The sequence below is a fragment of the Heloderma suspectum genome, chromosome 3 (assembly GCF_057233095.1).
Source record: "Heloderma suspectum isolate Gila_16-S chromosome 3, 16-S_ref, whole genome shotgun sequence".
Lineage (NCBI taxonomy): Eukaryota > Metazoa > Chordata > Lepidosauria > Squamata > Helodermatidae > Heloderma > Heloderma suspectum.
In genome coordinates, this window is record NC_139460.1 from 296,818,619 (window position 1) to 296,843,823 (window position 25,205).

A 25,205-nucleotide genomic window follows, 5' to 3' on the forward strand; every position below is an offset into this window, starting at 1 on the left:
CCCCCTCCACCAGCGCTGGCGGCGGGGGGGAGCTGACCAAGCGATGAGGGTCGCCAGAAACCAGGGGGGACAGCAAGGACCAATGAAAAACAGGATGGATCTTCATGGAGGGGGGGAGAGCCAGGCAAAAAGCAACAGGGTTAATCTGGGCCATAATCTGGAAAGGCCCTGTGCGGCAAGGCGCGAGCTTCCTTGCGGGCGAGTGAGAGGGGAGGTACTGGGTAGACAACCAAACCCAGTCCCCCAGTTGCAGAGACGGACCCGACTGGCGCTGTCAGACCACAGAGGCCTTGTAGGCTGTCTTGGCTTGCTCAAGGGAGTCCCGTAAGAGGTGGTGTACTGCCCTCAACTCCTCCAAAAAGTCATGACAAAAAGTCAACTGGCACTGAAGAGGGAGCTAGGGTGGATGGGAAAGCCTTGGGATGGTAACCAAAATTGGCAAAAAATGGAGTTTGGTGGGTGGAAGCATGGCAGGCATTGTTATAAGCAAATTCTGCGAGAGGCAGCAAGGAAAACCAGTCATCTTGCTGGTAATTGACATAACAGCGCAAATATTGCTCCACAGTCACATTGGTGCACTCGGTCTGACCATCCATCTGTGGATGGTGGGTGGAGGAAAGATGGAGCGTCACATGGAGCAACCCAAGTAGCTCCCTCCAGAAATGGGCAGTGAATTGGGCCCCCCTATCTGAAATGAGACCCTCAGGCCATCCGTGGAGCTGGAAAACATGCGCCAAGAACAGCTCTGCCGTCTCCCTGGCTGTGGGCAACCCCGAGCAAGGGATGAAATGGGCCATCTTAGAAAACAAATCCACCACCACCAGAATAGTGGTCTTACCGTGTGAGCGAGGCAAGTCAGTGATGAAGTCAAGGGAGAGCAGTTTCCATGGTCCTGAGGGGGTAGGCAGGGGGTGAAACAAGCCTGTGGGCTTGCCTGAGGGGGCCTTCGCCCGCTGGCAGGTTGGGCAGGAGGCGACATAGGTCTTGACGTCCCGACACACACGAGGCCACCAAAAATCCCTCGTCACTCCGTGCAGGGTCTTGGCGACGCCAAAATGCCCAGCTGTGGGGGAGTCGTGGCACTGATGGAGGACCTTCTCGCGGAGGGGTCTAGAAGGCACATAGACCCAGCTGGAATGGTAAAGCAGGCCACCTTGCAAAGAGAAGGGGGTATAGTGGGGGGGGGCATAGGCTAGCTCCAATTCCTCCACTTTTGTGCGAACAAAAGCATCCTGAGCCTGTGCAGAGTGAAGGAGCTCCTCACAAGAATGAGGTACCGCAGCTGCCGCCAGGCTTTGGGGGGGAAGAATCAGAGGGAGGGGATTTTCCTCACCCCCTGGCTGGAGGTCAGGCTTACGAGAAAGAGCATCCGCTTGTAGGTTGTCGGAGGCCTTCACATGGCAAATCTTAAGGTGGAACCGAGAAAAAAAAAGCGACCACCTAATCTGCCGCTGGTTTAAGGCACGGGCTGTCTGAAGATGTTCGAGGTTGCGATGGTCAGTTCTAACTTCGACTGGGTGCTGTGCCCCCTCCAGAAGATGACGCCAGGTCTCCAAAGCGGACTTGATGGCCAACAGTTCCTTCTCCCAGATGGTATAATTCCTCTCAGACATGTTCGGCTTCCTGGAGTGGTAGGCGCAGGGTTGCAACCCGCCGCCCTCCCGATTTGGCTGAAAGAGCACTGCCCCCACCGCAAAGTCAGAGGCATCAGTTTGCACTACAAAAGGCTTCCTGGGGTCGGGATGTAACAGGATCGGCTCAGAACTAAAAAGCCTCTTAAGTTCACCAAAAGCCTGTTGGGCCGATGCCGTCCAATGAAAAGGAGATTTCTTGCCCTTAAGGAGGTCCGTGAGAGGAGATGTCAGCCGAGCAAAGCTGGTTAGGAACTTTCTGTAAAAATTAGCAAAGCCCAGAAAATGTTGTAAGTCCTTCTTGGTGGATGGAGCCTGCCAGGAGAGGACAGCCTGGACCTTTGCAGGATCCATCCTGATACCGTCAGGCGAGATAATGTAGCCAAGAAAGTCCAAAGAGGTTAGATCAAATGCACATTTCTCCAGCTAGGCATAAAGATGGTTCTCGTGGAGGCGCTGGAGGACAGCGGAGACATGAAGCTGATGGGCATGGGGGTCCTCAGAAAATATAAGTAAATCATCAAGATACACAATGAGGAAAGTGTCCAAATAGTTCCAGAAGATGGCATTCATACAACGTGAAAACGTGGGGGGGGGGGCGCAGGCGAGCCCAAATGGCATCACTAGGTATTCATATGGTCCGTACCGGGTACCGAAAGAGGTCTTCCACTCATCCCCCTTCCGAATGCGAATGAGATTGTAGGCGCCACACAGGTCCAACTTTGTGAAAATCTTGGCTCGCCCCAGGCACTCCAGCATCTCAGGTATGAGGGGGAGGGGGTACTTATCAGGGATGGAGACCGAATTTAAATTTCTGAAATCGTGCACCGGGCGGAGTTCTCCAGATTTTTTGCGCACAAACATGGTAGGAGCGCAGGCGGGGGAGGAGGAAGGGCGAATGAACCCACGTTTGAGATTTTTGTCCAAAAACTCCCTCAGAGCTCAAAGTTCCGGCTCCGACATCGAATGCAGCTGGCCAGCGGGGATGGTCACCCCCGGAATGAGGTTAATGGCACAGTCAAAAGGGAGGTGGGGGGGAATCGGAGGTGGTGGGGGTTGAACCGCAGCTTGTAGATTCTGCATGGCAGCCGTCAGTTGAGCCATTTCAACATGGAGCATCTGGTTCTCTTGCACCAGAGCTTGAACCGCCGGGTCCCTGGCACCCTCCATACAGCAGTAGGAGAAGAGAGAGAGAGAGAAAGACGAATGGGGACCAAGCTGTCAGGAGCTCCTTGGCGGCCCCTTTCAGTCTAATCCAGTAGCGAAGTCCAGACACAGACAAAGGGATTCTTTTCAAAGCTTTATTCCGTTTACAACTTGACAACTCTACTATCAGCGACTAGCTACGAGCAGCAGAGTACCTATGCCCTGAGTTGGAACAGTTGGTCCCCGTGTGAAGGAGAATCACTTGCAGACCCTGAACTTATGGGCTAGGGAGAGTCCCTCCCCTTTTCCCTTGGATCCTCTGGGCGCAACCGTTGCATGCCAACCGGGCACTACGCCTCCTTTCCACGCCCTCCATTTGGCGCCGCTCCCTGCGTCAGTGTCGCACGTCCAGCAAGTCCTCTTCCCATGCTCTCTCACTCCTTGGACCGCTATCTATGTCAGGAATGCCAGCGGGAGGAATCTCTGCCAGCTGTTGGCCCTGGGAGGGATGAGCGCGCTCCTCTCCCACGAGCGGCTGCTCCACCTCAGAATCAGAACTACTCTGGGATTCTATGGGCTCAGTGTCCACCCTGACATTGGCCACGCTCCCTTCCCCTGGCCACACACACCCCATTTCCCTCAACAACCAATCATTTGGTGCTATCCTGGCTTTGTGCATTCCCCCCCCCCCCAATTCTTAAAGGTTGAAATGCCTCTCCTAAGGCTTCTTTACTGGCATAGAGCTTTAAGCTAAAATATGCTGGTATTTTTTTATTTTGGCCCCACCCCTTTGCCTTCAGCCCCACCCACAACTGGAAGGCTGCCCTCGAAAGCTTCTCCAAAATTGAATTTGGCTCTTGGGATGAAAGAGGTTCCTCACCCCTGTATTAGAGAGAGGTTATATGAGAGGGTGTACCAGTCTATAAAATACACCAGCACTCACTATTGTGAGAGCATATTCACATAACATGTTTGTTTGTTTATTACATTTATCTACTGCTCAACAACCGAGGCTCTCTGGGTAGTTCACAACAATTAAAAGCATAAAATACAACACGATAAAACCTAATATAAGACTTTAAAAGTTTAAAAGCAACATGTAAGACCAAAATAAAACTCAACAGCAGTTGAAACCCAGGGAAAGCCTGGGTGAAAAGGTGCATTTTTAGGAGGTGTTTGAAAGATGCCACATTTTCTGCCTCCCAAACTGCATGGGAGAGGGTTTTCCAGAGGGTGGGTGCCACTACAGAGAAGGCCCAGCATGTTCAGCGTCCTGTAATATTGCAAGAGAGCACAAATGCTAATTCTCTATTTTCCCTTTTTGTGCCTAATCTCTAAACTACTTTGGAATTCAGCAAAGCTTAATAAAATGCTTAGGGTTCAAGGGGCACTTCTGGAAAGGTCACCCGTAGGCACTACATTAGATTTATTTATTTTAATTTTGAAAGCTTATATCCCACCTATTTTCCTAAAAGGGAACTCAAGGCGGAAAACAAACCAAGATCAACAACAGTTAAAACAATCTTAAAAGTCCAAATAAGTAGACAACAGTAACAATTAAGTAATAAAAGCAGCAGTTCAGGAGTTCAACATAAAGCCTAAAAACACTAAAACACTTTTAAGGACTATTAAAAGTTTTTAATCAAATGCCTCCTTAAAAATCCATGTTTCCATGTACCACCTAAAATGGTAAAGTATGGGGTTGGGGCCTGATGAATCTCTGTTGGCAGAGCATTCCACTAGGTGGGTGCAACCACCGAGAACATTCTAGACCTTGTGGCTGCCCACCTAGCTTCAGGGGATCTGAAGTAATGCCCCAGTTGATGAATGGCGCATGCAGGGAGTGGTCCTAAAGGTATCCAGGTCCCAAGCTGTTTAGGGCTTTAAGGCTTAATACCAGTATCTTGAACTGAATCTGGAAATAAACCAGTGACCTCTGCAACTTGACTAAAATATACATAATATGGTCAAAACGCCTAGCTCCCACTAGCAACTTAGCTACTGCATTTTCCATCAATTGCAGTTTCTGGACACTTTTCACAGGCAGCCCTACACAGAATGCATTACAGTAGTCTAATCTGGAGGTACCCATAGCATGAATGACTGTGGCAAGGTTGGCCTTCGTCAGGAGCAGTCATAGCTGGCGAACCAGCTGAAGCTGAAAACAGGTGCTCCTCACAACCAGTGCCACCTGCATATCTAGCAAGAGTGCCAAATCAAGGAACACCCCAAAGCTACAAACCTGATCTGTCAGGGGGAACACAATCCTGAGTCAGGATTCTGAGTCAAGTAATTCATCTACCAAGATTCACTTACTTCTGTTTTGTGAAGATTAGGTTTCAGGTCCTTTTGCCCCATCTACTCCCTTACAGCTACCACAAAGCAGTTCAATACTTTTACTGCCTCCCTAGGATCAGATTAAAATGAGAGCTAGAGCTGGGTATCATCCACATACTGATATCTCCTCAGCCCATATCCCCAGATGACCTCACACAACAATTTCATGTAGATGTTAAATAGCATGGGGAACATGATGGAACCCTATGTAATCTCCCAGGCCAATGGCCAAGGGGAGTGCTCCCTCAGCATGACCTTCTGGATCCTACCTGTCAGGAATGAAAGGAACCAGTTCCATACAGTACTGTCAATCCCCATCTCCTTGAGATAGCCCAGAGAAATATCATGGTTGATGGTATCGAATACTGCTGAGAGGTCCAGGAGAATCAACAGGATTGTACTCCCCCTGTCTATCTCCTGGCAGAAGTCATCCACTAGGGCAATCAAGGCAGTTAAATGTGCAAACAAAAGATGTGCAAATCTGAAAATGTATCAAAATTACACATTCTTTTGACTTAACAGCCACATACATTGAGCTGAAGTTATAGCCCTCTTAGGCATTCCTCTGAATGTGTGAGGGGTTAAGCTGGATAGGGAGCTGTGGCTGGGCATGCTGTTCCTGCCCCCTCTGTTCCTGTGCACACCAGCCCCCCCTCTCCCCACCCTTGCTGTGCTGAGTGGCAAGGTCTAAAAGGGTATTCTACTTGCATTTGCTTGAACCCAAATAGAACTCTCAGAACAACTGAAGATCCTGCTTTATCATGTATCGATTGCCCAGAGAGTTCTACTCATGTTCAAGTGAATGCAAGTAGAACACCCCTTCAGACCTCCCTGCTCAACAGAGGTCGGGAACTGAGGGTTGGGGGCTGGTGCACATGGGGGCTCAGGGGACACGCTAGCATGCACGGCCCTGTCGTCGCCTGCCAGGGATACACAGGCAGTGGCCCATGGGCCACATACAACTCCTGAAGGCCTAACTGCAACCCAACTAACCCCACTGCCTCCCACCGCTGAATCCCCCTGGTGATTTCCCAACAGTGTACTGGTTTAGTGGTGGCTACTGCTGCTTCTGCTGCCGCCGGTACTGGATTTCTATCCCCCTGGGTAATTTTCTCCCCCAGCCTCCCAGCCTAGCCCAGCCTCATCATCATTGCTGCAAACCTTCCTCTAAGAATAGGCAGTAGCACCGCTCTCAGAGGGTTCTTGGATTCCAGCCTTCTGAGTGCAGAAACCCGAGCACCTTCTGGCCGATGCTCCAGCAGCCACTCTCAGAGGGCTTTATGACTCCTGCCCCATGAGTGCTGCTGATGCTGCTGGTGGTGAGACTGACAAGGCCATGGTTTTGAACAGTAAGTGGGAAACACGAACTTGCTGTCATCTGAGGAGATGGTGAGGGTCGGGCTGGGGTGGTCGAGGGGAATGAAAAGGAAATAGAAAAAATATAAAAGCAAATAATGGTGCTCTTTGCTTTATTAACACGAGAACAAAATATGTGAGGACAGGCAGTAGCTCTGTAACGAATGCAGACTGTTCTGTCATGTTTCACACAAGTTTTAAAAAATTATTTCAGTGCCTGAATGGGGGCGGGGTGGAAGAAAAGAAAAAAGAAGGACAACCATACACTGAACGAATCCCATGTTTTCCAGGAAAATTGGACAATGGAATTTTTGTGTGCATGGATGTTAAAGGCAAGCCTGCTTTCTTGGCCCTGGACATGCTCCCTTTGGGCTCTGGACACTCCCCCTTTGGGCATGTGGCCCCTGATAGGTCACCCAACACCCAGTGTGGACCCTGACCTGAAAAAGACTGTGCACCCCTGCCCTATGCAGCTGAAGCCCTCATGTGTACAAGGGAATGCCTGAACAGGGTATATGAAATTAATAAATATATGACATTAATAAATGTTACCTCTGGCTGTTTTTTCTTTGCAACTGTTAGCAAAAGCTCTAAGAGGTGGTGCTGTTCAGGTTGTTCCAGATGTGACATCAATGCTACCAGGTCTCTCAAGTGCTTGTTAATTGGCTGTACTTGTTTTTCATACAAGGAGGGCAATACACGTAGCAGCATGGAATTCCCTGTTAAGAAAATGAGAATAATAAAAAGTAGGCTGCACTGTTTACCTCAACAACAAATCTTTCACTCTGAAATATCTCTCAAGCTGAAGAGATAAAGAAATACAAAATCAGGATCTTATTACCCATGATTTCTAGGAACCAACGTTTGTGCCAAAACATATGGCACAACAAAAGAAAAATACATACTGCACCAAGAAATCAAAACATTTTCTAATGCAGAATGCACCTAAATGAGGCAACATGGCTTGTGTACAAAGCAAAGCTGCTGGAATTTTCAAAATTGTGGATATTTAATTGAGCACTAAACTACACTGCAAGAGTGACTGTTAAATGAGCATGAAAAGGAAGGCAAGCCACTGCATTTTAACTATCCTGGATTTACAAAACTTATATTAAACAGAAATCTGGAAACAATATTTGGGTTTTAAAAGTATACAATTAGCATAGAGGTAAATTGAAATACAACTAGTTAGGATGCAATTTCTGGGGAATGAGGAGCTGATCAACCATGGAAAATGAAAGATAACAACCAGGACAACATATTCTCACACAGTTTTGAGAGTGTGTGTTTGAAGATGTGCATGCATAATTTAATTTGAAGCCAGGCTTCACAGAAAAATATGTAACATGAAACATTGTACAAGCCGGCCCTGGAGTGATTGAAGTTTCATGCTGACAACATATGGAAAACATCTGCCTATCACTATATTACATGGTTTCACTCTCTAAATCTTCGAAAACATGCTGAAAGCCTCTATGGATTCACTTTCCAGCAAAAAATGTGCATGCTGGCCTCCTATACTTTCTTTCATTTTTATTTGCTCACTCACTCTCTCAACATGGAAGACAACCAGGTCACTCATCAGTTGCATGATAGTAAAGGTTCAGGCTGTTTAGTAGAAACATGGCCTACATCCAGGCCTACATTCCGCCTGCCAACAACCAGCATCTGAAATGCCACAGATATGGTTCAACATCTCAAAAACAATAGTTAAGTCATACCTGAGCTTAAAGTCTACGCACCTTATGATAGGACAGAACCAGAGTTCCCTTCTATGAAATGCCCATCTTTCAATCCTTATGTTTTCTGTTAGCTGAAAACCTTTTCAGCTAAGGTGCATTCACAAGGAATGTTTAAAGTGCCTTTTTTCTGTCCTGCCCTGTGCATGTTTAGATATTAATGTCACATTCTGATAGTATATATTATCGATCAGCTGTTTTTCTCAGGATATGTTCTGGAACATGCTGAGAACTGGATGGCACCCCTTCCTGATTAAGGCTCCATGTCTGGGACTCATAAGAGACACATCCATTTCTCATTAAAGAGATACTAACTTTCCCACGTTATTCCACACAATGCCTTGATAGACATCCAGAAATATATTGACTGCTTCAGGCTTGCTGCTTGGAATGGCAAGCTGGAGTGCCTACTGGTGAGTAGATTTGGCAAGCTGAAGCACTTTCCCCAAAATAACTTTAGTTATCGGTGGCGCCCCAGCAAGCAGTTTCAAGGAACAGATTTGTCCCTTATTGTTTTTTGTTTCTTTGTTTCCATACAGTCCACTCCATGTACAATTATCCTCAATAATATTCCAGTACATAATATTTATCTCATCTTTAGTATATCCAGGGTTACTAATTCAGTTGGTCTATACCTATTACAGTAGTAAATAAATGATTTGTCCCTCATTGTTATCTGTCTTGTCTTTATCTTATACTGCTCTTTGTGTTTGAAACACAATGCAGAAGCTCTGGTGCCAACAACTTAAGTTTAGAAACATCCTCCTCCCCTTTTTCTAGTATGGAAGGCTGTCCTTGAGTATGGATACTATGTTCCTCTGTGGGAAATGGTGATCAGCAACTAATAATGCATCTCTTTACGACTGTGTCTGTTCACAAGACCCTGATATTGCACATCCATCAGATTATTTTAATTAAATATCATATATATTGGAAGATATTCAAGAGAGAACAATATGCCTCTAAATACCAGTTGCTGGGGGGATAGGTATGGGGCAAGGGCCATTGCTCTCAAGCCCTGCTTGTGGGTTTCCTAAAAGCATCTGGTTGGCTACTGTCGGAAGCAGGATTTGGACTAGATGGATCTTTGACCTGATCCAGCAGGCCTTCCTAATTGTGATTCAAATGCCTGTTTCACATATTACATCCTTTATCAATCATTTTGACATTTTCAGATGTTACGGACAAAATGGTACAGTTTGCATCATTTTAAAAACACTTATTTAACACTGTATTTATATTTATTTAAGGATGCTTATAGGCCACCTTGGACTAAAACCAAATGCGAACGTTAAAATTAATCACACACTAAAATCATCTCCATCAAGTAGCCCTGTAAGCCACCCTAAACAGTAATCCCACATCCTTGTCCTCTTCCAAGATTGATGTGTCCCTCGCAGTGGAATGGAATGGCATCAGCAAGCAAACTATTTAGTCTAGGAATGTTTGAGTCAGCAAGAGATTGGGAAGGATTGCCTCACAGGCCTGATGGCTATCAAGTCTTTTCTTGCATCACAGTGAGTCAGCCGCCACTGCTGACATTGACCTGGACCAGAGACAGGATGCTCCCAATGAAGTAAATGGAGCTCCAGCCAGACAGTGGAACTACACACTCCTATATATTACACTTTTGATGGAGGGTCTCCACACCTTAGCCTGCCAGGCCTCTTTGAGACAGTCCATTCCTGCTTTAAATATCCAAATAAGGAATCTTTAAGTCTTCTTCATAATACGGAGGGGCAACCTGGGACCAGAGACTTGACATTATCATTATTCACCCATGTTTGTTAAGCCTCCGTAGCGATTTAGAACTAACGATGTATTTCATACCTTCTACTAATAGAAAAAAAGTGAGCATCATCCTGGGATTTCCCATTTCACTTCTTGTACAGCATGTGAACAGATGTTCATTCTTAAATGCAGAGGTGCCTTTTCATATAAAGCTTGGGAAACAGTTGGGTCCTTGTGTATTAAAAGGTGTGAGGTAAAAGTTGGCTAATGGATTATTCCATAGGGAAAACGTTTGGCTGATGAGTTATGAGCAGAAAAAGGAAGCATCTCCTGCCTGCCCAGTCTGTCCTTTGCTCACTTTCTATTGATGGTGCAACATAAAAGGTACTTTCATATAGCCACATTTTACCTTGTTGTTGACCCAACACACTACTACCACTGGGTTTCAATTTCACACTCTGTATGTTCTGACAAGTTAATGGTATATCAATATTGATATAGATTTTTGCGAAGTAGTCACTTGTATAACATTCTTGAAGTATGAAAACATGTGACTAGAGTAGGAAGTAAATCAATTTTATAGTAGATGTGGCTAAACTTCTACAGAGAACTGCTAGATCTTTTGGAGCCAATGATCCTTTCATACATTATCAATGTGAAGGAGACAGAAGCCTTGCAGGACTGTACCGCTGGCCCCACATCTGGCATTCTGCACACTTGCCTGACTCCATCCCCTGATCTTCACATGTTGAGTGAAGATCTGAAGGGGGATCTGGTTGTACTCATGCAGGTTCCGCCACACAATTGGGAGCTCCAGGCTATCCTTTAATTGCATGGTGTCCTGTGGTATGGATAATGCATGAAGAGGCTACTTTTGAGCTCTGCTTCTCAGGGCTTCTCTACACATGGCTTTTACCCTGCAATCGAGATTGGCCACTCACAGAAGTTTGCAGGTCCTTTACTTGATGTTGTCAACCTCCAGTGCCTTGCCCGTGCTTTCTGACCATTTCTGCAGCTTTATTTGAAACAGAGATAATGACCTATTTAAAAAACCTTTTTTGAATTTGTCTGTGTAAAGAGGGAGTTGCGCTATAACAGCAGTGCCATCTAGCGGCTGTATAATGAAACATATATAACTTGTAGATAAAGGCAGAAAAAAAGAAAGTGCGTGTGAAGGAGCCAATCTTAATCCTGCAAAGAATCCAGAAGCAGAAGCCCCAGTAAAGTTGTGGGATAAAAAGCCTGGTGTGGAGAAGCCCTCACTTCACTCTTTTTTCCTTGGAAATATGCATTGAAACAGGGGTTATGATCCTTTTCAGTTTACACAATTCAAAATAGATAGGAGATGCATGTATTTTGAACTCATGTATCTTTACTAGAGACATTCCCTCTCAGCAGGAATGATCTCACTTGAGACAATTAATGTATGTTATTACATTCTCAGCAAAATCCATTCTACCAGCAGTCAACCAGCATCCCACTTGCCCTATGTAAATAGCAGATGAGGGGAAGCCTTGTGACTATGGGATGTAGGGAGGGGAAGTTTCTCTCCTTCCCACCATCCTGACAAAATCAGCCTCTCTAAAGCTACTATTTGCATTTCAAAGGAAGCTGCCACTCTGAAAACTAGTTTGGCCTAGGGTTGACACAAATTTCCACACAGTGGAACTGTCTCGGTTGGTGGTTTCAAGTACGTGTTTGTGTGTGTGTGTGTGTGTGTGCAGGGTTTGTGATGAAGCCCATCCTGAAGATTGGAAGGGGCTGATGTTCAAGTGGGAGGTAGGAATGGAGTTTCAGGTGAGAAAGGTACCTGAAAAATAGAGAGGGAGAGAGAGAGAGAGAGAGAGAGAGAGAGAGAGAGAGAGGAAGGGGGTGGGGGAAGAAAGTCATTTGAATTTTGGTTGGGTGGTCCTTAGTAACTTACAGTTAGGAGCTCATCCAAGAGCTTTTCATCCATTTCTTCCTTTTATAACATTTATTTAAAAGGTAAAAGCTGCACTGAGTGGCTAGGAAGTGTGGCTCCTACTGGGCATTTTCAAAATGGGGCTGAAAGAATGCCTGGAAATGATGCTGCATATTCATGTAGTGTGGGTTCCAAGTACGTTGTGTAGGGAAAAAAAGATGGCTGCCCCCATCAATGACAGCAGCCATCCTTTTAACATTAAGAATGCTCCAGAGAATGATGCTATGTCATGATGTTGCATTGTTCCCATTTAGCTATTCTGTTACCAATGAAGAATGCTGCAAGGCCGCTCCTTATTACTGTTCTGCCATGAGTTCAAGCAGCAGCAAAGCTGTTTTTTATTAAAAGAACGACTGTGAAGCCCCCTGTCACCTTGTCTAACATCATAAGTGATTCCCCACATTAGGGCTTCTCTCAACCACCACAAAAGTCTCCCAAAAGCCCCCCTTCCCACTTTCTCAGAAGACAAAAAGCCCCACAAAAGAGGAGCATTTTTGGTCCAGCAATAGTATCAACATGGGACAGCCAGATCCATGTTGTAAGCACTCATGTCTGGTCAAAGCTAGATGTGACAGGAATCATATAGCTACTAGCCCAAACCAGCAGCTCCATGGGCATTTCTACATGAGGTATTCACTGTGTGCTCATGACTGGTCACTCATGAAAATTTGCAGGCCCTTTACATGGCATTGTCAGCCTCCAGGGTGTCTCCTGTGATTTCTGATCTTTATTCCAGTTTTTAAAAGATTGGGGATAATACAGTAATAAAAGTTAATCCACTTTAATGTGTATAATTGTGCAGTTCTGCTATACCACAGTGCCATCTAGTGGCTTTATAATGAAACATGTAGAACTTGAAGACAAAGGAAGTCCACAGAAAAAAAGCCCGTGACAGCCCATGTAAGGAGCCAATGTTAATCCCGCAAAGAATCAGGAAGCAGAAGCCCCAGTAAGTTGTGGGATAAAAAACCTGGTGTGCAGAAGCCCCATGTCTTCCTGTCCTCTCTCTCTCTCTCTCCCAGTAATGTTTAGTAAACACATGATGACACTACACTGCAATTTCTCCTTTCATTTCATTGGCTACTGCCTGTAGGGGTGGAAAAAATTACAGCACATTGGCATTGTGACATGTATTTTATTTAGACATTATTGGGCGAGAGAGGAGGATGAGGCTTGGGGCAACCACACAACACCCCTTGTACCTAGCTCTAGCCTGAGAACTATCTGTAGTATCTGTCTAGATGTGGAGCGGTATATAAATGTTGTAAATAAATAAAATAAAGAAATAGTAAGTGAAGAGGTAATTAATTCCTGTCTAGCCTTCACACTGGGTGTTTCTGGAATATCCTGATTCTCACAGAATGCACAGGAAAAAGTTATTTTCAAGTGTATTGCACAAGTACATGTGGAGATCATACAGATAGCTAAGTATCAATTGGAACAAGCTATCTTAAGTAATTCGTGCTTTCTAATCACCCCTCCTTTCACCTTTGAAATGTTCAAGTGGATCGAGGGTTAGCTTTAATCATATCTTTTAAATCTCTGTTCCTCAGACTCCCAGGCATGAAGAGGGAGCCCTTGAGCAAATCACATTCTCTGAGCCTCAGCATCCCATCTGCAAAATGGGAAGCACAGCGATCTATCTGGCAGGGTTCTTATGAGTGTTTTTACAAGATTACTGTTCTGATCAAGGAAAGAATCTCTGTGTCTGGAAGCAGGCTTCATTGAGCAGATCTGACTCCTGCATGGATGAAATGAGCATGCAGAAAACAATGCTGCATGGGGGGGGGGAGGGAATGCATCCAACGCCTGGCACGATGTGAGCAGCAATCCTCCCTAGTTCTCATCCACATAAACACCTGATGGTCAGGTGATCACCAGTCTTAGGGAGATGAAAAATATGTCCCACTGGTGATATTCATATATTTTCCCCTCCATGAGTGAACAGCTGCCATTCAATGCTAGAAGAAAGCAGTCCCTTTACAACATGTGGGCGTTCTCTATAAACAACCCAATATAGTAATTAATGTCATAATGATATATATTTACGGATACGTATAAATCATTGCATGTTTATATCCAAGAACATTCAGTTTGGGAAACAACACATTATTACAAAAATGTGTTGGAGTCTGGAATATACTCTAAACTGATATCAAGACAGCTCTTGAAATTCCTCTCTTTCCTTAATTCAGAAAATTTACAATGTATTTATTTCCCTTGCTTTTCATCCTTCAGAACAACCCATGAGTAATTTTTTTAATAAAAAGATCGAGCCCCCAGGGAGCTTTGCAGTTTGCAAGAACAGTTTTTCCATCGTTTCTCCCCTTACACTCCTCAGTAATCCACCCACATTTCAAACTTTAAGGTTTAGGATTGTGCAACCTCCACGCCTCCCCCTCCTCACAACTCCCATCCAAAAAAATTAATAATAACCAGAAGCACTCCTATTACACAGCACCAGCAGTAGCATTACTCATTCATTCAAGTTCAGGCACTCTCTCCGTATTATTTAAGGGCTTTCTGCAACTCCCTCTCTTAGAATCATCTCTGCTTGGGTCTTGCTAGAGACCTTTCATCCAGGAAGACGCTGAGACTTTTAAGGAAGCAGCAGGGGAATCCTGTTTTTTTAAAAAATGTTTTCCTTTGTGTTCTTGTTTTTTGCTCTCTGGTCTTTCTCATTTACTCAGAACCAGGATGATTATGATGGCCTCTTTTTCCTGAATTTCGACAATGAAGTAGAAAGTGTAATTCCTGCAACAGAAGAAAGTAAGTAGGGGTGGGTGTGTTTTTCCCCCCTATTTCTTCTAGCCTTCAGCTACAAGCTAGCTGTTTCTGTAGCATCAAAAGAAAGAGCATTCAGAGTTCATATTTCTTATGCTTTCACTGTCATAAAAGCTGTAGCCAGCAGACACAAAAATAGCAGTCACTTTAGAATATCTTCATTTAGCATAAGTAAAAGAAGACAGGCAACTCTCTCGGCTCTTTTCTCTAGATCCTTTTTATAATGCTGAAATTGGGCAAAACATCATCACAATTTGAACAAGTCATTACCCTTGTCTGTGGGGGGAAAGGCACAGGTAGTTTTGGAGCATGCAGAGAATCAGGGAATACTTATTTCTTTAAGCAGCACCTTTGATTAAGGAAATATAATCAAGCCCAGAAATGTAGTGTAACAACTGTTGTGTATTCTACTCTAGCTATTTCATGCGACTGTCAGCGAGAACACACAGAATGGGACAAACTCTTCATTATGCTGGAGAACTCCCAGATGAAAGAGAACATGCTGCTTCAGTCCCTGGATCAAATCCTTAAGGTGGAGCTGCAGACACTGAGAGGGGAAATGCTCCAGTTTGTGGAAAACTTTGCTAGTATGTGCACCACATACATTGAGAATGCTACCTCCCAGATCTCGAGCCAAATGGACCAGTCGCTGGGAAAGAACAATGGAGAAGCCGAAGACCTTTTCGGGATGCTTCACGAGTCCAAGCAAGGAAAGATCCTCACAGAGATTCTGCAGCTGAGCCAAAATGTGTCCCACAGACTCAGCCACCTGGAGCATGCCTGGCAGAAAAGAGCTGAGGTGGATGCTCAGCAGAGGGGGTTGTTGCAGGAAGATAGAGTCAGCTACTTGGCAAGTGGGGACGACTTCATTCTGAAGTCCCTGTGGCAAGAGCTGCAGGAAACAAAAGCTGAGCTGAAAGAATCCCAAAAAAGGACCACACAGCACTTGTTGCCAGTTGGTAAGTTACATTCTATTGGCAATGTTACTAATGCGTTTCACATCCATTACAATACAACTATGTCAAACAACTCTGTTAAATTACCTCACCCGATGCCTTGATTATGCAAGGGGAAGAATTACTGTGAAGTCTGAGAGAATCCATATTGTGTGGGAGCCAACTGTGTTTAATAGATGCTCAGGGTATATAGTAGGGCAGCTAAAGAACATGAACACACAACTAAAAATACATCTACAATATGCACAACTTCCACTAAGATAGTACAGCTAGGATTATATTTGATGGTGCCAAAGGCAACACCAGTGCCTACATTTGACCAACAGAAAGGCTCCTAAGCTGGTCTACAAACATAGTGAATGCATTTGCAAGGCCTTAATCTCTTCCTGCGTACCAGTTCACAGCCACAGACTGCTATCCTTAACTTAACTTTGCTAAAACAGTAACAACAGCAACAATTCACCACTAACCCTATTCTGTTCCATTCTCAGCCCTTTCCTTTCCTCCCCTCACTGAGTAACATGCCTGCTACCTCCTTCACAGCATTCCTCAGAGGCTACTTCTGAACAAAACTTGACCCTGTGAGCTCACTGATTATGTCAACAGGCTATTCATCAATTCTCATGCTTCAGGGCACGAACAGATTCTCCACAGGGGCTCAGGAAGGCAGAATAGCTTTCACCCTGTGCTGCTCAACTGCATAGTGATACATCACAAAGATTTCCCTCCAACCTTCCTTTGAAATACCAGACCATTCAAGTCCTTTGGTAACCAACCACTAGCAGTCAACCATATGTATGTAATGACTCAAGTTAAGATTAATAAAATAGGTGTTTACATAAAACAACTTTCAACTTTATTCCCTCCCCAATTTACAGATCAGCTAGGACCTTTTGAGGTAGGTATATGTGATACCTAGCTATAACAGGACAGGAAACATTCCATTAAAAACATTCAAGGAAGTAGAAATGTTAGCATACTATAGAAAGAAGGGTGCAGGCCTTTTAGAACTAACCACACAAAGGAGCAGTTGCTACAGTCCTGGGGCCCCTGCTACTCTTTGGCATTAATCGTGCAACTGCATGGAGTTTTTGGTTGGCATTACCAATCCCTTACCAGTTACATTACCAAGCAATAGCTGCCTGTGAAATTGAAACATAAAAGCTGCTCTTATTTTATTTGAATACAGTGGAGCTGAGATGTAAGCAGATGGTTGAAAAACCCATGCCATGTGTTATGCATTCATTGGTCCAAATAGGTGAAGTCTTATGGCACAGGCATTCCTCTCATATACTTTGATGGGAAACAGCAGTGGGAGAACAACTCTTCAAATTCAGCAGAAAGTTTGTAGGAGCTACAGTCAACATCTAAAACATTTCCAAATGTATTTGGAAAGGGGAAAAAAAGTCCAGTCTCATTGAGCATCCTAACGTTTACCTCTCTATAGGCATTTCTAATGCAGTCAATTTAAAACTGTCAAGGAAAATATTATTTTAATTAGAACAGGATGTGAATATATACCATGTTTGAATAAGTAGATGGGAAAAATGCCTTCTAATATAGATGATGCTAAATTGCTAATGGGTACACATTAATTATCAAAATATGAGACCAAATTAAAATCTAGTTGTTAGAAATGCATTTTTGTGGGCATAACTCTTTCTATTTTGGAAAGCCCTCCTAAAAGCCTGTAAGAAACCCTTCATGACCCTTTGATTATTTTAATGGGGTGGGGTAGGAAATTATTATTAACAGCTTATGTTTTCTTAATTTTTCTTAAAAACTTCCTGACTGTTGAAGCAATATGACAATGGAGCCAATTACCTAGGGAGGTAGTGGGTTCTCCCACTGGAGGCATTCAAGATGCCACCTGTCAGAGATGCCTACTTGGACTGAGCAGGCGGTTGGACTCAATGGTCTTATATGCCCCTTCCAACCCTACTGTTGTATGATTCTATGATTCTAACTAACTTTCTGCCTTACTAAAAGTGGATACATCAAATTAATACTTTCTTTTGTAATAATGTTAGCACTCACACTCATGATGTAATGGTGAAACAATTAATTTGGTTTTCATTTGTGCAAAATTTTTAGTAGAGTAACAGTCATGAAGGCATGATCCAGTCAAAGGTAAGCACTTTTAACTCTTCTTCATTTTAATGGGAGAGTTATGCCACAATTAAATATACAGCTCAAGCATGCCCACAGCTGTAAGTGGCAACCCTGCATCTCATCCTCCCCTTTCCCTTGTAACATTTTGTAATGCAAAATATGTGGTGTGATGCATCATCGTGTTGCAAGTTTCCTAACCCCCACTCCATTTCATTGGCTGCTGCTTGAGAGATGGGGAAACTCACAATGCAATGATGTCACACATGCTTCACATTACTAGATGTTATAGGGGAGAGAGGAGAAGGAGATACTGGATTGCTGTTATAAGCTGCCGCCACATGATGGCTGTTACGTGTAGTTATGTGTAGAATCAAACCCCCCCCCCCCGAAATTAATGGGACATAACAGTGCTTAACTTTGACTGGATGTATCTCTGCATTTTTCCCAACTGATGAAGTCAGTGTTAAGTCCAGAATAACTCCATTGAATTCATAGGACCTGTTCTTAATTCAGACTAACTAAAGCCAGAATTTGGTTCCATATGTTTTGATAGCAGGGAGGAAAGTCATAATTTGATTAAGAACAAGAAGAGTACATTTTTGAAATACCCCATAGATCCCTCTGGAAATCTTTTCTAAAAGAGTTTTCAGCAACTGGTTTTGATTTCTTACATCTCCTGGATTCCTGCCAGGTTGACTCTTAAGGGGTTTTCTGATCACACTGTTGCTGGTGTCTTATGAAACTGGTTTTAATTTTGCTTACCCCTTGATAATAAAGTTAGAAAGCCTGCTAATTAAAAAGCCATGTCTTTACACAGAACTCTTTGCTCTTTGAAGAAGTATCCCTGCAGAATCATGACCCAATGCCCCACTTCTCAGTGGTCAAAAGGTGTTTACACACACTTGGAGCTCAAAGCATATGACTGGCACAATAAGATACAAAAAGTCTTTTAATTATTACACCTGTGATTACAAGATTCATTTTAGCTCTTCAGATCCAGGAACATGGAATGCAATGTTCACTGATTATATGTAGTAGTTAGACAACAATATATCCCAAGTTCCTGTGATCACTTTCCCCCATAGTATTATCTGAAGCTGAAAAACTCTGAAGTGAATGTCAGCATGTCAAGGTACCTAGAATTTAGTATCATATATAAATATGCATGTCCATTACTTACTATAACACTTCATGATTATATGCATACGCAAACGAGTGATCACAAATTGATCAGCACAGAAAGACCTTTCACCTGATCTCAGCTCAAATACTTTCAGAGGAGAAAGATGACACTCAGCTGAAAAATGGTGAGGAAAGGTCAAATTATGGACATGCCTATTTATATATGATACATCACAAGTAAAGTAAGGGAATCATGTGGAGTTTTACTGAAATAGTTGGATGCCAGTTCTTTGAGAATCTCAGCCCAAAGATACATACATTAGAATCCCCAGTATTTGAACCCTTGCTCACCAACTCTGGACCCATAGATCACTGAACACCAAATCCATTATTTGCCCAGTGTGCAGTGGACACTTTGCAAACAGAAGTTTTATTGACCAGAAACAGAGGTTTCCTTGGGGGAAGGACATAGCTCAGTAGTAGAGCGCATGCTTTGCACACAGAGGGCAGAACCCAATGGAGCACTTATGCTCCCTCCAATTCTCTTATGCGCTGCCATTTCTGTTGTACAAGTGGCCCCTACCACTTGTGCAATGGTGATTTAGCACTTCTGGGACAACCCAAAATGAGCAGAAATGCCCATTTCTGGAAGGAGGCAGGTTGGTGATGCTCACACAAGGGAGCTCCACCTAGCTGCCTCCTTCCAGAAACAAGCGTTTCTGCTCTTTTCAGGGCCTCCCCTAGGAAGCACTAAATCTCCCTTGCATAAGTGGTGGGTCCTACTTGCACAATGGAATTGGCAGGACCCGCCACTTGTGGAAGGTAATCGGCGGGGCATACAGGATTGGGAAGGGCATAAACAATTCTGCCCAGAAGGTCCCAGGTCTCTAGCAACTCCCATTAAAAAAAAATCAGAGAGCGGGTGATGGGAAAGACCTTTTTCTGCCTGAGACCTGGGAGAGCCACTACACAATACTGGGCTAAAGGGCAAATAATTTGACCTGGTACAAGGCAGTTTAACAAATTATATTGTCCTACGATGATCGCAGCTGCACATAAGCCTTGTAATCAATTTAACTAGTTGATAACTTAATTTCTGTTATTTTTCCAGGTTGTGAGACTGCCCTTTTATTCCCAATGCGTTCCAAAAAGATCTTTGTAAGTGTTCAACCGACTGCTGAAATGATGCTCTACTCCTTTACTGCCTGCACATGGGTTAAAGTGACTGAAATGCTGGACAAAACTATTGTGTTCTCATATGGAACAAAGAGAAACCCCTTTGAAATCCAGCTTTACCTGAGCTATAATTCTGTTGTTCTTGCTGTAAGAAGTAATCTCAATAAGATAATTGCCCCAGATGTCATCTCTTCTGGAGACTGGACTCACCTTTGTGGCAGCTGGAGCACAGTTAATGGAAGTACATCATTGTGGAAAAATGGAAAGGTTGTGGCAGCCTCCTCAGAAATAGCTGAGGACTACATCATTCCAGATGGTGGAATTTTGCAGATTGGCCAAGAAAAGAATGGCTGCTGTGTTGGAGGTGGTTTCAATGAATCGTTAGCTTTTTCTGGAAAAATAACTGGCTTTAATGTTTGGAACAGAGTCCTCAGTGACAAAGAGATAACAAGACAATCAGGAGAAGAGTCATGTAACAGCCGTGGCAACATTGTTGGGTGGGGGGTCACAGAGGTTCTGCCTCATGGAGGAGCTCAGTACATCTTTGGGCCCTGAACTAATGCTCTCCAACACTATAAAAACTCATCGAACACACAGAATCTAGAAAACCTGAATATTTAATTTTTTTTTAGGGCTGGTCACATAATACAGCTTCCACAGGGAAATCTCAATAGAAAAGCAGTGGTATGAAGAAAATGGCCTAATTCTTGAGGTACCACTTAGCCCTAGTTTACACAGGAACCTGTGAATGAGGCACCACATGGAAAGAAGCCTCCAGATGACTGCAGGAATTACACTACGTCAATCCAATTTCCATGTTCTTCTGAGTCCCAAAAGAAGCGAGGTGCTGCCAGAGGGAGGGTATGTGGGCAAGCAACTTTGAGAGAGGATGGGAAGATAGTTCTCCACAAGAGGCTGCAGCCGCTTTCAGAACAAGTAGCTGCTAAGCCAGCTGGAGGCATTCTCACTACACAGAGCCTCATTCACAGGGGTACAGAAACAGCGGTCACAGGGAGCAGTGGCTTCCATGTGGCAGCTTTACACCTATATCTGCTCTTAAATATATCTCATGAAGAGTTAGTACTGTAAACATGCCACTCTGAACTGAGGTGTGGCTGCAACATTGTCTTAGCAAACATAGTTAAAACATAATCGAAAGGAGTTTTTGAACATAAGAATTATATTGGAATAACTGTTCTTAATGCAGAGGCTGCTCTCACTATAGGTGGGATCCAGTGTCATGCGAGTGGAAGGCAGCTTGTGCAACTCATGCAACTGGACTTCCCCATCCTCTCCTCCCCCCCTGCATGGCCCCCAAATCTGCTCTAGAGGATCTGCCAGTGCTCCAGAGTAGATTTGGGGGGAGCGTGAGGGTGGGGGTGCGGGGGGAAGGAAAATCCATTCCACCAGATTCCCTTTCACTGGCAGAACAACACCACTGGGTCCAACCCCCTTGAGTTTCCTACTGGTAGTCTGGAGACAGATTTTGGCTAAAGAACATTCTTTAATTAAGTAAGTATGGAAACAAATGGCTGGAACTCCTTATTTACAGAGCTAATGTTATGCTGTCTTCTAGGGGCCTCTCGTTTGTAGATTTGATATTATTAATGTGAATCTTGCAGATGAACCATATAAGGGTCATGAAGCAATATTTGCTGGTTTTGTTCCTTGTTACTGGTATGTACACCTTAATAAAGCTAGTGCCTTGTCTAAGATACTATTTATAATGGAAGTCAATATAGCATTCAGATTATTTCAGTTTTCTTGTTTGAAATGGATATAGCTGTATTATATTGTAAATTGATTTTGTACTATTGTTGAAATTATTTTTATAAAATTGTACTGTAAATAAAAATCCTTTATCTGACTGACATTTCCTAAAATTTTCTTCAAGAGGTTTGATTTCTGAAACAGGTACAGAGTTGGCATGTATTTTTCTTTCCAATTGTCTTTCTTTTCTGCACAATCTGTCATTCTTTACAAGGAGAGTGACCTCACACAAATAGATCTTGCATTCAGGGAACACAGAAATGAGCACAACTAAGCCAATTGTAACCAATCAGCCAACTGTACTGACCCTTGGCCATTCCAAGAAAAGCTACTCTGTGAGAACATAAAAGATTGCAGGGATGATAGAGGACTCCCCTAAAAGGAACAGGTCAGGTTATCTACAGGGCAACTTAGCCCTTATACTGTACAGTTATAAAACCTAGAATTATAGCTTTCAGAGTTAGTGAAAAAGTACAACCAGGTCACTATGACATTTAGCTGCCCCCATTTCTAAGGCCTGCCTATGCCACAGGTGCCTGTTCCCCTTACAAAGAAGTTCTGTTACCCAAATGCAGGCGTCACTTGTGCATTCAGCTGCAGTGCTTCAGGTAACATCTGAAGTCACTCATACTTCTTAAGTAGGGCTAGAGATGTAGGCATGTCCAACAGTTCCTACATTAGTCATCTTAGGATGAAAGCCTCACAATAGGGCCCTATCCTTAATTTATGTCTGCTAAGCAGGGATAGGATCATGACTAAGTTCTGCAGAAGGAGAACATACGATGGTATAGTGAATTATAGCTGATTTAACAATGACACCATGGTATCTGTGGGACAATGCCAGTGCAATTATTCATCTAGACCGCATGAGGGGCATAGTAGGGATGGAGTGGGTCTTAGTTTAGATATTACGCTTACTTGGGGGTTTCTTGTGCTCCCAGCAATGGCATAACATCATACAAGAGATGGCATCAATAAAAATTCTCTCTCTGGAGTCAGTGGAAAGCCACAGACAACTGCCCCTCATTTCTTCCTCTTCCACCCACACAACCACATCAGATGCTAGGATTCTGATTCCCTCAAGAGCAGATCATGTCACAGCACTATATAAGCATGTAAGCCCTGGCCTAGATATACGATCCCCAAAAGCAGTGTGGGAAGGTAATCATCACATAATTTTTTTACACTGAATATTTCAGCAGAGCAACACTGCACAGGCCATGGTTCATCCTTGAAAGAAAAAAGGAACTTACTTTGAAATCTTTCCTTACATTAGTGCCATTCTCTTCTTCTGTTCCACACAGACTGAATGTGTGGAGGGGGAACAGGATCATGTCCTCCACCCATGGCCCGGACCTCTACACATTTAGTGGAAGGTAAGCATGGAGTTTTTGTGTACATATTGCTCTATCTGCATAGACTCTTCCACACATCAGAACCCCTGTGAGATCAAGGCTTCTGATCATGCGAAAGGGTATACACACATATAGCTATATGCACATACTGCTCCATTCTTGTCCTCTACTGAATATGCAGAGTTTGGAAGTGGCGCCAGGAAACATAACCCCCTTCCCCATGCATTTAGTCACCTTGTGGATTGGAAAGTGAGAAATATATGCATTTGGTTTTCACTGAAATTCTGGAATATGCAAGGGTACATATTTAGAACAGAAAATATACAAACCATAGGCAACATACTGAACATAGAATAAGAGCCTTCTCTTGATAGATTGAACATCTCACTGAAATATTAAATGTAACAAATCTACAGTGGTGAAAAAAAGTTTATGGACCCTAATGATAATTATGGAAATTCCATAGTTTTACCATGATAGCCTTCATGAATCAAGACCAGTCCTTTTCTAAATATCTAATAGGGTTTATATTAACCAATTCCATGTCTTGTGAAATAAAACGATGTATAAATTAGGCAAACAATGAATACTTAAGAGTCAGGGTATGTGCAAAAGTAAGTGAATCCCTGGTTGCATCAGCTCAATTAAAAGGAATAATTAGAATCAGGTGCTTAAGTAATTAGGTAGATCTTCATGGGTGAGTTTGGGAGGCCCCACCATATAAAAGGATCAGAAACTTTGTGAGTTTGGTCTTCACCATAAGGTTGTGTGGAAATATGTCGTGCCACAATCAAAATACATCTCTGACAACCTCAGAAAAGCAATTATTGCTGCTCTTCAATCTAGAAAGGATTACAAAACAATTTTTAAGGATTTGGGACTCCACCAATCCACTGTCAGACAGATAGTCTACAAATGGAGAAGGTTCAAGACCATAGTCACACTACCCAGGAGTGGTCGTCCTACCAAAATCTCTCCAAGAACAAACCAGCACATCATCCAGGAAGTAAAAAAGAACTCCAGAGTAACATCCAAGGATCTGCAGGCCACTCTTGCCTTGACTAATGTGAGTGTTCATGACTCAATGATCAGAAAAAGACTGACCACGAATGGTGTTCATGAGAGGATAGCCAGGAGGAAACCACTGCTCTCTAAAAAGAACATTGGTGCCCTCTGGAGTTCACTAAAGATCACACAGATGATCCCCAAGACTTTTGGAACAATGTTCCCTGGGCAGACAAGTCAAAGGTAGAACTTTTTGGCCTCAATGAGAAATGTTATGTTTGGTGAAAAACAAACACTGAGTTCAAACAAAAGAACCTCGTCTCAACTGTCAAGCATGGTGGTGGGAATGTGATGGTTGAGACCTGCTTTGCTACCTTAGGACCTGGGTGGCTCTCCATTACTGACACAATGATGACTTCTGTAGTATATCAGAAGATTCTAGAGGAGAATGTCAGTCCATGAGCTGAAGCTGAACTGAAAGTGCGTCATTCAACATGACAATGATCCTAAATATACAAGCAGATCTACAAAAGATTGGCTGCGGAAGAAGAAATTCCATGTTTTAGAATAGCCTAGTCAAAGTCTCCCCTTCATGGATCACTGCCTGTTGTGGCGAAGGGGCTTGTGTAACTCAGTGAAGCCATAAGCTATGCCGTGCAGGGCCACCCAAGACGGACAGGTCATGGCGGAGAGTTCTGACAAAATGTGGTCCACTGGAGAAGGAAATGGCAACCCACTCCAGTATTCTTGCCAAGAAAACCCCATGGAACGTATCACAAGGCTAAAAGATATGATGCCGGAAGATGAGCCCCTCAGGTCGGAAGGTGTCCAATTTGCTACTGGGGAAGAGCAGAGGGTATTTCCAAGTAGTGCCAGAAAGAGTGAAGTGGCTGGGCCAAAGCCGAAAGGACACTCAGCTGTGGATGTGTCTGGTGGTGAAAAGAAAATCCGATGCTGTAAAGAACAATATTGTTTAGGAACCTGGAATGTCAGATCAATGAATCAAGGTAAGCTGGAGGTGG

The 25,205-nt window shown here is 43.7% G+C and overlaps 2 protein-coding genes across 4 annotated transcripts in view; one reads left to right on the forward strand and one right to left on the reverse strand.

Annotated features, from left to right (window-relative positions):
- Positions 1 to 25,205, reverse strand: part of VEPH1 (ventricular zone expressed PH domain containing 1) — a 250,480-nt gene that overhangs the window by 135,626 nt on the left and 89,649 nt on the right. For both annotated transcript variants that reach the window (XM_084847341.1, XM_084847342.1), the window contains exon 6: positions 7,023 to 7,189. In XM_084847341.1, coding sequence (XP_084703467.1) covers positions 7,023 to 7,189 — 167 coding nt within the window. The remainder of the gene's footprint in view (positions 1 to 7,022; positions 7,190 to 25,205) is intronic.
- On the forward strand, positions 14,363 to 21,932 carry PTX3 (pentraxin 3). Of its 2 annotated transcripts, XR_014789613.1 has the most exons (4): positions 14,444 to 14,672; positions 15,104 to 15,646; positions 19,989 to 20,797; positions 21,043 to 21,925. XR_014789613.1 is itself a non-coding variant. In XM_084847343.1 (3 exons), exons 1-3 carry the CDS (start codon positions 14,540 to 14,542, stop codon positions 20,606 to 20,608), a joined length of 1,296 nt encoding a protein of 431 aa, XP_084703469.1. In that variant the 5' UTR covers positions 14,363 to 14,539; the 3' UTR covers positions 20,609 to 21,932. The 2 variants fall into 2 exon arrangements, 1 of the variants encoding a protein (XP_084703469.1); XM_084847343.1 differs by having other exon boundaries at positions 14,363 to 14,672; positions 19,989 to 21,932.

Coding starts and splice junctions, on each gene's coding strand:
- PTX3 (XM_084847343.1), top strand. CDS start 14,540: ATGTTTTCCTTTGTGTTCTTGTTTTTTGCTCTCTGGTCTTTCTCATTT. Junction 14,673..15,103: donor AATTCCTGCAACAGAAGAAA/GTAAGTAGGGGT, acceptor ATTCTACTCTAG/CTATTTCATGCGACTGTCAG. Junction 15,647..19,988: donor ACAGCACTTGTTGCCAGTTG/GTAAGTTACATT, acceptor TTATTTTTCCAG/GTTGTGAGACTGCCCTTTTA.